This window comes from Rhinopithecus bieti, unplaced genomic scaffold, assembly GCF_001698545.2.
Source record: "Rhinopithecus bieti isolate Rb0 unplaced genomic scaffold, ASM169854v2 scaffold_68554, whole genome shotgun sequence".
In the NCBI taxonomy this organism is placed as follows: domain Eukaryota; kingdom Metazoa; phylum Chordata; class Mammalia; order Primates; family Cercopithecidae; genus Rhinopithecus; species Rhinopithecus bieti.
In genome coordinates this window covers 149,309-161,462 of record NW_016825696.1, presented here as the reverse complement: position 1 = coordinate 161,462, position 12,154 = coordinate 149,309, and the positions used below count along the sequence as shown (strand labels likewise).

General features: G+C 41.4%; 1 protein-coding gene across 1 annotated transcript in view; it reads left to right on the top strand.

The window, feature by feature from the left end:
• COL4A6 (collagen type IV alpha 6 chain) overlaps positions 1–12,154 on the top strand; it is a gene marked incomplete at its 3' end in the record, with an annotated part of 301,135 nt that overhangs the window by 139,971 nt on the left and 149,010 nt on the right. The window contains exon 3 of the mRNA XM_017863099.1: positions 11,113–11,193. Coding sequence (XP_017718588.1) covers positions 11,113–11,193 — 81 coding nt within the window. The remainder of the gene's footprint in view (positions 1–11,112; positions 11,194–12,154) is intronic.

Here is a 12,154-nt window from a genome sequence, read left to right as displayed (position 1 = left end):
AAAAAAAAAAAAAAAAAAAAAAGTAAATCAACTGGTGTCACTCACATGTTCCAAGCCCTTCAGTGGATTTCCAGGGGCAAAGCTCTTACACTGGTCTATGAAATCTTCTATGATCTGGCTCTTGCTCCAACTCTGGCTTTATCAGGTATCCCATCCCCCCATTCACTGCACTCCAGGATTCTGGCCTCCTTGCTGTAGCCAAAACATCAAGCCTATTCTCTCATTTACTGCCTTTGCACTTGCTGTTCCCTTTGCCTAGAATACTCTTTCCTCAGATATTCACATAACTTATTCCTTCATCTTCTATAGCAGTGTTTCTCAAACATTATGTGCATCAGAATCACCTGAAGGACTTGTTAAAACAGATTTCTGAGCCCCACCCTAAAGTTTATGATTCAGTGGATCGTGGAGGAGACAAGAATTTGCAACTCTAACAATTTCCCAGGACTGATGATTCTGGGCCAAAGATTGTGCTTTGAAAAACACTGTTTTCTGCTCAGAATTCCCCTTGTAAGCAAGGCCTTCCCTGACTCCCTTATATAAAATAACAACCTAACCCCAACACTTCCTACTCTCTTACCCAATTTAGTTTCCTCCATAATACAGATCACCTGACAAATATGTATGTAATATTCATTTACTGTTTGTCTTCCCTCTAAATTTTAACCAGGAAAACAAGGACTTGGTTTCACTTATGGCTGTATGATACTGCCACTATCACCTATGCCTAACACAGTACCTAGCACAGAGTAGGCACTTAATAAATATTTGTTGAATGAATGGTGAGAATAAAATTATACACAGACAGTCTTCTGTGACCTAAGCTTCTGGAGAAAATTGCTCACAAACATAATTGGCCTTTGCAATCTAATCACTTCAGCTAAGCCTCTGTTACTTCCTATCTTGTTTCCTGAGTTACCTTTTGCATCATTGTCATCTTTGCCAACCCCCATGCAAGAAAGCACTGGTGATGCCTAGAAAAGCCTATTGGTTGGTGGTAGAGGCACTGTGATGTAACTCTTTATTTCAGGAGACCCAGGAGAAAGGAAGAATTCCAGGTGATGCTGATCTCTAACACTTGTAACTCAATTGTTCTGAGAGCAGTTATTTCACAGCCCTTCACTGAATATCTGCTTGTGACAGGGCTGCAGAGAAGCATAAGACATGGTTCCGATCCCAGTCTGATGGCAGAATCAAATAAATTGAGTAAACTACTGCAAAACTCCATCAGCAAAGAGAAGAGAGTAAGAACTGCTCCTGAAATTGCTGAGAAGGAGGCAGAGTATAAGGGTGTCTTCACCAAAAAGATGGTTGAGCTGGGTTTAAAAGAATGAATAGAAATTTTGTTTGTGGTAAAGGGAGTAGGAAAGCATTTTAGACATAGGAACCAGCATCAGCAAAAGGATAGATGTGTGGAGTAGAGATTATATTTAAAATATTTAGCAATATTTAGGGTTATGGTTTAGCAAACCCTAACCTTTAACTCTAATTGCTAAATATTTTTAGCATTTAAAAATAATTTTGGAGGCTGATGTGGCAAGATCACTTGAGGCCAGGAGTTCGAGACCAGCCTGGCCAACATGGCAAAACCCCGTCTCTACTAAAAATACAAAAATTAGCTAGGTGTGGTGGTGGGTGCCTGTAATCCCAGCTACTCGGGAGGCTGAGGCAGAGAATGGCTTGAACCTGGGAGGCGGAGGCTGCAGTGAGCCCAGATCGCACCACTACACTCCAGCCTGAGTGACAGAGTGAGTTATTAAAAGGGGACAGTTTTATTATGTTGTATGAAACCAGGAATGAGCAGCCATTTCAATAATCATTTACTGTGCTAATTCAAGACGAATTTATTATATTCCAAGGACTGTCTTGTTTTGCACTGTGTGGAATATTAATAGGGCTAGCGTCTTTACAGTACCATACTTTCTTTCTTCTGAGACATAGTCACAATCCTAAAACCGATGCATTTTTTTAACCCCACCAGAGTCAATCATCCATTGATCCTATTACCTTTCTGCTGCCCCTTGCCCACCACCTGTGCTCAGTTCCTTCCACAGGAAACCTAGATCCTATGATCCATAATCATAATCACTTATTTCCATATGCCCTTGACTCCCTTGCCCCTCTTTTCCTTTATCGTCCTCACCTAGCAGACCCCAGCCTTGATTAAATCCAACTCTTCCTCTAATCTACAGATGTATCCATGTGGCTGGACAAGTCTACAGAAAACCTCACAATATTGATAACTGATGTTCCTTTAAGTCCATGACCACCAAACTAAAGTGGGCCCTTAGAGCTGCCTTGCAGTCCTGCCACATTTCCCTAGTTCATGCCTTCTCCCTGCTCTCCTAACTGATCATGTCACACCTTATCTCTCTGCAAACCTCCAATACCTCCTTCCTGTTCTTATTCTCAGTTGATAACCTTGATTCTTGTTTCACTGAGAGGAAAAAATAAGTATGACAAAGAGAATGCCTGTATGCTTCCATTACCACATCAACTACCCTACCTGCATCTGTATCTATGTATTCTGCCTTTCCACCTGTCACTGTGGATGAACTTTCAATTCTCTTACCTAAGGGCATTCCATCAACTTGTGTATTAGATACCATCCTCTCTTGTACACTTAAAGTCACCCCAACAATTTTCCATCTGTCTCCTGTGTCAACACATATTCCCTCAAAATACTAACATATTTCAATATCTCCAATCTTAACAAAAAATTAAACATACTTCTTACCCCATATCCCTCTTTGGCTACAGTGCCATTTCTTCCATTCCAAATACCCCTTTAGATAATTGGCTATCCTGGATTTCTCCAGTTCCTCACTTCTCACTCTCTATTGAACCCCTTGCAATCTGGCTTTGAGCCACACTAAGCCACTGAAATTTATCTGGTACAGATCACCACATTGCTAAATCCATTGGTGTGTTTTCATATCCTGTCTTACTTAATCTGTCAACAATTTGGGTTTATCAGTTTTTTTCCTCCTTGCTTTCCAGGGCCCCTCTGGAATGTTGGTTCTTTTTTTTTTTTTTTTTTTTTTTTTTTTTTGGAACGGAGTCTTGCTCTGGTCACCCCGGCTGGAGTGCCAGTGGCCGGATCTCAGCTCCACTGCAAGGCTCCCGCCTCCCCGGGGTTTACGCCATTCTCCCTGCCTCAAGGCCTCCTGAGTAGCTGGGACTACAGGCCGCAAGCCACCCCGCCCGGCTAGGCTTTTTTGATATTTTTCAGTAGAGACGGGGGTTTTCAACCGTGTTTAGCCAGGGATGGTCTCAAAACTCTGCCTCGTGATCCACCCGGTCTCGGCCTCCAAGTGCTGGGGATACAGGCTTGAAGGGCCCACCACGCCCGGCCTGGATGTTGGTTCTTTACTCATCTCAACTGGCTTACTCCCTCTCGGTTCCTTCCTCAAAGGACCTTCCCTCAGTTCTCTTAACAATACATTGCTTCAGTGCTTAATTCTAGGGTGTATTCCTCTTCCCTTCATCTACCTTCATTCCCCTTGGTAATCTCCCATCTGCTTTGGAGGCTTTTTGTTTCTTTAGAACAGGTTTCACTCTGTATCAGGGCTGTTGCAGTGGCACATCAGCTCAAACTCCTGGCTCCAGTGGGACCCTCCTGCCTTCCCAGCCTCCTGAGTAGCTGGGGACCTACAAGGGCCACGGTTGCCCACCACACCTGTCTATTTTTTTGTAGAGGATGGGGGTATCAAACATGTTGGCCCAGCTGGTCTCAAACTCCTCGGTTTCAACAATCCCCCTGCCTTGGCTTTCCCAAAATTGCTGGGATTACAGATTACGACCACGAAGGCCACACACCTAGGGCCACCTTGGGCTTTATATAACAATGATAGCAGAGATAGGTGATCCCAGATAAAAACCTGCTCTCTCACTCTCATGTTGTTAGGGTTTTCCGTATGTCTGGTTCTTTTTAAAGGGAATATGAACCACCAAAGAGATGTATCACTTCCTGTAAAGGGAATTAAGAGCAGTACTTAGGGATCTGAAGTAGTGGAGTTTGCTAGACAAACAGCAGCTTGGAAATCCCCCAAGTTCACCTTGGGGAAGCCACTAAGAGGGAGCTGCTTTTGTCTTATTGGATTATTGACATTAAAGTGATTAAAAATCCAAACTCTTGTGTGCTAATATCCATTGAGATCTTAGGTTTTTGTTACCCACCAACATAGTCAAGTCTACACTGACTAAGGCATCTCCTTGAATTTCCAGGGGACTTTCCCATAGCCAGGCTATCTACTCCAACTCCCTCCATTTCGAAATATCTTATACATATCTCAAAACCAGAATTCCTGATGCTTCCCAAAGCCAAGGCTTCTCCAATAGTTTTCTCCCATCTGAATAAAATTGGCAATTTCATCTTTCTCATTGGGCTAGTCAGAAACTTTGGAGTCATTCTTGAATTCTCCCTTTCAGTCCCCACAATCCCACATCCAATCCATCAGCAAATCCCTAGCAAGCTCTACCTCTAAAACATTAACCTAGATCATTTACTTCCTGTCAGACTCTATAACTGCCCCTCTTATAAACATTCATCATCCTGCCTGAATTACCACAAAACAGCCTCCTAGGTGGTCTTCTTGCTTCTGTGCTTGCCCCACTACATTCCACATGGCAAGCTTGAGAAAATCCCCTTAAAAAGTAAATCAGCGCCGGCGCGGGTGGGCTCCCAAGCCTGTAAATCCCAGGGCACTTTGGGAGGGGCCGAGGACGGGCGGATCACAAGGTTCAAAGGAGATCGAGACCATCCTGGCTAAACACGGTTTGGAAAAACCCCCATCTCTACTAAAAAAAAATACAAAAAACTAGCCGGGGCGAGGTGGCGGGCGCCTGTTAGTCCCAGCTACCTCGGGAGGCTGAGGCAGGAGAATGGGCATAAACCCCGGAGGTGGGAGCTTGCAGTGAGCTTGAGGATCCGCCACTGCACTCCAGCCCTGGGTGGACAGAGTGAACTCCGTCTCCAAAAAAAAAAAAAAAAAAAAAAAAAAAAAGTAATCCCAACTGGTGTTCCCACTCACCATGTTCCAAAGCCCTTCAGGTGGGGATTTCCCAGGTGGGCAAAAGCTCTTACACTGGTCTATGAATTCTTCTATGAATCTGGCTCTTGCTCCAACTCTGGCTTTATCAGGGTATCCCCATCCCCCCATTTCACTGACTCCAGGATTCTTGCCTCCTTGCTGTAGCCCAAAACATCAAGCCATATTTTCTTCATTTACTGCCTTTGGCAACTTGCTTTCCCTTTTGCCTAAGAATACTCTTTCCTCAGATATTTCCACATAACTTGATTCCTTCAATCTTCTATAAGGGCAGTTGTTTCTCAAACATTATGTGCATCAGATCACCTGAAGGACTTGTTAAAACAGATTCTGAGCCCCACCCTAAAGTTTATGATTCAGTGGGATCGTGGAGGAGACAAAGAATTGCAACCTCCTTAAACCAATTTCCCAGGACTGATGATTCTGGGCCAAAAGATTGTGCTTTGAAAACACTGGTTTTGCTCAGAATTCCCCCCTTGTAAGCCAAGGCCTTCCCCCTGGACTCCCTTATATATAAAAACCAACCCTAACCCCAACATCCTTCCCTTACTCCCTCTTACCCCCAATTTAAGTTTCCTCCCATAATAACAAAGATTTCCCACCTGACCAATATTATATATTCATTTACTTGTTTGTCTTCCCTTCTAAATTTTAACCAAGGAAAACAAGACTTGGTTTCACTTATGGCTGTTATGGATACTTGCCACTATCACCTATGCCTAACACTAGTACCTTAGCACAGAGTAGGCCACTTAATAAATATTTGTTGAGATGAATGGTGAGAATAAAATTATACACAGGACAGTCTTCTGTGGACTAAGCTTTCTGGAGAAAATGTCACAAACATAATTGGCCTTTTGCAATCTAATCACTTCAGCTAAGCCTCTGTTACTTCCTAATCTTGTTTTCCTGAGTACCTTTTTGCATCATTGTCATCTTTGCCAACCCCCATGCAAGGAAAGCACTGGTGATGCCTAGGAAAAGCCTATTGTTGGTGGTAGAGGCCACTGTGATGTTTAACTCTTTATTTCAGGAGACCACAGGGAGAAAGGAAGAATCCAGGTGATGGACTGATCTCTAACACTTGTAACTCAAATTGTTCTGAGAGCGTTATTTCACAGCCCTTCACTGGAATATCTGCTCTGTGACATGGGCTGCAGAGAAGCATAAGACATAGGTTCCGATCCCAGTCTGATGGCAGAATCAAATAAATTGAGTAAACTACTGCAAAACTCCATCAGCAAAGAGAAGAAGAGTAAGAACTTCTGAAATTGCTGAGAAGGAGCAGAGTATAAGGTGTCTTCACCAAAAAAGATGGTTGAGCTGGGTTTAAAGAATGAATAGAAATTTTGTTTGTGGTAAAGGGAGTAGGAAGCATTTTAACATAGGAACCAGCATCAAGCCAAAAGGATAGATGTGTGGAGTAGAGATTATATTTAAAAATATTTAGCAACTATTTAGGGTTATGGTTTAGCAACCCTAACCTTTAACTCTAAATGCTAAATATTTTTAGCATTTAAAAATAATTTTGGAGGCTGATGTGGCAAGATCACTTGAGGCCAGGAGTTCGAGACCAGCCTGGCAACCATGGCAAAACCCCGTCTCTACTAAAAATACAAAAATTAGCTAGGTGTGGTGGTGGGTGCTGTAATCCCAGCTACTCGGGAGGCTGAGGCATGAGAATGGCTTGAACCTGAGGCGGAGGGCTGCAGTGAGCCAGATCGCACCATACACTCCAGGCCTGAGTGACAGAGTGAGACTCCATCTCCAAAAAAAAAAAAAGTTAAGTGAGTGCAGTGATTATCTGCAAATGAGAAATAACTCGTGGTGGTGATCTGGGGGGGGGGGGGGAAGTACAATCTTCCTCTTTATTTACTAGGCATTTTATTCAGTAACAATAAAACCATGAAAAATTCATTTCAATGTATAAAATGTGGTTATGTTCTTGATTCTGATAATTACATATACAGACATCAACAAATCCAAATGGACATCCTGACCAAGCAAAGTGAACATCAGCCATAGACGAACTGGCATGACCATACCAGTGCACAGCACTTGATAAGGAGCTCCAGAGAGAGACCAGAATGTTGCAAAAAAATGCTGAGTAGTCTAGTATAGCTAATATTAATATAATAATAATAGCTGACACTAAGTGAATACTATGAGCCAGGTACTGTTTTGCATGCTTAATCTTATTGAGTCCTCCAATCAAACTCTATACAGTAGATACTGTTGCCATTCTCATTTTATAAGTAGGAAAATTGAGTTTCAGAGAGATAAAGTCACTTGCCTAAGTTCATCCATCTCGGAAATATTAGAGCTGGGATTTAAACCTGTACAGACTGACTCCAGAACTTATATTCCTAATTAAGGGATACTGCCTCAGATATTGGCTAGAACATAGGTTCGCCCCTTAACACTGTGGTTTTATACAAAGGAGTAAAATAAATTGACTTTTCCCTTATAAACGTTACAGTCTGGATGAGGAAACAAGACTCTCAGTTATGCAATCTTAGGAACATTGCAAAGACTCTCCCATAACAACATGTGACACTTAGCCAGTGAATGGGACTTAGTGAGTATTGTTGTGTTTCACTGAAGCTGAAGTGGTCATGGAAAATATGGAACTTGAATTTGGCCTTGAGAGGTATGGAACAGTAGGAAGAATACTGCATTATGTTCAGAAGTGTTAGAATCCACTTGTTAACAGTGTGACCCAAGTCAAAATAATCTTCTTCAGTGTTATCATCTGTAAAATGGGTGATTTGGATTAGACCAATACTTCTTAACAAAAGTACACCCCAGGAGGTATTTTGCAATTTGTGAGGCCATTCGTGATTGTCGAAATGATTAGGGAGTCGGGAACACTTACTTGGTGGCTGCCAGGAATGATAGGTGTTCTGAATACTATGCATCCTGAAGGATAGAGAAGACCTCTGGATACTCATGGAGATGAAAACTCTGTTTATAATTATTGAAGTCTAGAACATAAACACATTTTATATATTGAAATGAATTTTTTCATGGTTTTCTCGAATAAAACTGCCCAATAAATAAAGGGAAGATTGTACTTCCCGCCCTCCACCCACGGTCATCACCATGAGTTGTTTGTCATTTGAGAGAATCACTGCACTTACTAATAGCAACTGCATTCATGATACTTGAATCATCAATACTGCATCCCAGTGTCATTCTGTGTCAGCAGGCTGTTACACTCATCATAATTCTCTATAGAGCTGTTGGCCTCTGACTACCACTTCATGACATCTTCTAATATAGCCATGTATGAGCTTTTATATATTGAAATACCAATCTTTTTATTACAAATGACTTTTCTTCTGTTTTTTTTTTTTTTTTTCTTTGCAATACAGTTAGGGCATGCTATGTGCTTTTAAAATTTTCCTTACATTTTATTATAACTTATTCCTATGAATTTCTTTTAGGATGGCAAGGGAGAGTAATAATTATAATAAAAATAATAAGGTACTGCTTGAATAGAGTTAAGAACCACTGTATTAGATGATCTCCCAAAATCTTTCCAGTTTTAATTTTCTTGGGTATAAGAAAGGTTTGATCTTGAGAGAAAAGGGAGAGCATTCCAAGGTGGAAATGACACCAGCCACATGGCCTGGTCAAGCAGGGGGTGGAGTGTCCCCAGACATGCCAGGATAAAGCAGAGGCTTCTCAGGTCTAGTCTGGTCATGTTCCCTGGAAGCCTGCCTTCACTCTTCCCACCTCACTGTAATTGAAGACTCCTGGGGAACTGGGGAAACTGCCAGGGCTGGCATTACAGGAAATTGCCTTATGGCCAACAGGGCTTCTCTGGTTACTTTCCTCAGTGACAAAGGACAGTGATGACTTCCTGTCTGTTAGCTGAGTGTCTTTGCCTCCTTGTTCTGGCGAGTTCCTAAGAAACCTTAGCTTCTGATTCTTACGGGTTTGTTCAGCTTCTGCTATCGTTTTTTTTGCCCCCCTCTTTTCCAGTTCCCTTGCTTCCAGCCTCTTTGCTCCATGTTTGAGGGGTCTGGAAACTTTTCATCTACTATAGACCAATTTTATGGAACACTCAAACAGACATTGTTTGGAAGTAAGCCATAGCTCCGAATAGATGCCATTTCAACTTTGGCAACACCTGTCAAGTTCTCGTCCTTGAAGGGGATGATTTTTATCACTTAATATCATGTATTTTGTATTCTTATTAATTATATGTGCTTGTTGAAGACTGCTTAGAAAACACAGGAATGTATGGAGAAGGAAATACAAATTATCCTTAATACCAAGAAATATAGTAGTCAACATTAGACAAGGGTGTCAGCACAGGTGGAGATAAAATTCAATGCTGCTCTCTCAGTTCTCTTTTGTTTCCCAGCCCCTAGCTTCCTCCTGATCTTGATCTCACCCTTATGAAAACTTGCCTGTCCTATATTCCATAAAATGGAAGGTAAACTGGAAAGTGTGCAATAGCACTTACCATGTCAAGGGCTTATAAGAGAGGGAAACTATAACGTATAAGGAAGGTGTTTGGAATCTAAAATAGTAATATTTTGTCATAGCTTTGCCATCACTACCTTATTACCAAGGTGTTGTGCTGATAAAGTGTTGTGGGAATGTCTAAAGAGATAAGAGACCATCTGAGAAATTCACAGTGCTCTCTAGGAATTAGGAAAAGGCACACAGTACACAGAGGCAAGAATGATCAAGTGCGAGGTCAGCTCATAAATATGCCTTTCTCTTTGGAAAAAAAATCCAACATTAAATAAAAAAGTTGGATGGTTCTAAATCCATGCATCCCAGAGATAAAGTTCTTGTTACAGATAATAGTTAGAATTTATGTTTTGCTTTTTTTCCAAGGTGGATATGGTCAGAATTGCAGTTTTTCTTATTGTTGAGTCTTTGTATTGAGGTTCTGGTAGACAAAGGACTTAGAAAACACTAAGGCTTAAGGGTTAAGGTCAAGACTTTGGAGTTAGTCAGACCTGAGTTCAAATCCTAACTCCATTCATGTGGTCACCAAAAATTCCTTGAGTGTCATCCATGGTTTTAGACATTGGAGATACAGTGTTGGACAAGACAATGAAGTCCCTACTTACATGAAGCTTACATTCTAGTAGGAGTAGACAGAATGTCTAATGATGAAAAGGTAATGAAATTATATGATTGGAAGTAACTGGAGACTCAGGAATGGCCTCTCTGAGAATGGACAATTGAACTGAGACCTGAGTGATGAAAAGAGGCCAGGATTTTTAAAAAAAAAATCTCGGAGAAGAACATTGCAAACAAAAGGAACAGCGAGGGCAGAGCCCCTGAGACAGGAACAGGCTTGATGTTTTTAATGAACAGAATGAACGCCCTCCTGTGTGACTGAAGCAGAGTGAGCCAGAGAGAAAGGAGATGAGGTTGGTGAGGATCAGCACATGTCAGGTCACGTGCGGGCCTTGCAGAAATTCAGCTAGCAATCATCACCATCAATCAGAGGAGAGGGAAAAGTGAAATTAGAGAGCTGGGGGGGTACTATAAAATACCGACTGAGGAATCTGGATCTGACTAACTGGGCATGGGAGTGCCACTGTAAGGTTTGAATGGTGTGCTGAAATGGAGTTTGAGAAGAACAATTCTGAGAGCAGAGTACAAGGTAGCCATTTTCATTTGTCACTACACATCTAGCACTTGAATTTCATTCAAGTTATCTGCTATAGCTACAGTTTATCAATGAGTGCAAATCTGTAAGTCACTGGACACCTGTTTTCACAGGAATATGTCTAGAGTCTATTTCCAGCCCCCAAGTAATTCTGTTGTATATTGTGCCTGGAATTTCTACCAGTGAGCAGGTGTCTAAAGTAAAGTTCCAAAACCGGCTATTTATTTGATGAGGTATAGACCTGACCTGAAAGGATGCTAGCTTAAGATTAGTTTTTATTTCATTTGATTACTGACAACATCAGATAAGATCATTAAGCCGCGAAAGATTTACTTGGTAAAGAAGCTAAGAGTTAGGTTTGCTGGGACAACATTGCTTCTTGGTTCACATGGTTTATTAACTTTTTCCTTTTTTTAATAGGGAGAGAAGTCTTATGGAAAGCCGTGTGGGGGCCAAGACTGCAGTGGGAGCTGTCAGTGTTTTCCTGAGAAAGGAGCGAGAGTAAGTTGCTTATTTCATTGTTGAAAGACAAATAGTTGCATGGGAGCTGTTATCTGTTTTCTTTAGAAATAAACTGCATAGAATTTACTCTTATGACCTCATGGAACAAGCAAAGTGATGAGGACCAGCTGGAAGGAGCTTTGCTAACTGATGATAGTCAGAGTTAGATTGGTCAAAGTCTCTGAGGTACCAAGAAGAGGTTTCCTTCATTCACTTAATGCCAAGGTTTCCTCAGAGTTTCATCTGGAGTTTTTCCAAAAGCCAATTAGGTTGTAGAGAGCCAGATTGTGATGATGTTTGTAGATAAGTGTAAATTTTCATAGCTCACTTGATTCTTCCCTCCCAGTCTGGGGAACAGGTGTTCCAATTGTTATCTACAGACTGTGGATGTGACTTGTCCAAAATCACCCTGCTTGTTAGTGATAGACTCAAGAGAACAGGGTAGCCATAAAGTCCAGAAATATAGGTGACAATACATGAAGAATGGTTTATAGGTATTACATTACAACATAGGATACGTTTTAAAATGTTGTGACATAGTCCATGTATTGTCCCTCATTAGCAATGCACAGTTCAAATTGTTGAGCAAATTGCAATGAACTCAGTGCATTGACACAGCACTTCTATCAATTCCTGAATATGCATAGCCCCTAGATATTTGTATCTATGATTTTCACTGAAAAAATGCATTTTTAGTATAACCCAGGAAAAGTGTTGAAAGGGGTTCAATCTGAAAAAAAAATTAGACACATACACAAGTTGAGCATCCCTAATTCAAAAATCTGAAATCTGAGATGTTTCAAAATCCACCATTTCCTGAGCACTGATGTGACACTCAGAGGAAATGCTCATTGGAGCATTTTGGATTTTGGATTTTTGGATTAGGGATGCTCCATCTGTGTGTGTGTGTGGGGGGGTGGGTGTCTCTCTCTGTGTGTGTGTGTGTGTGTGTGTGTGTGTG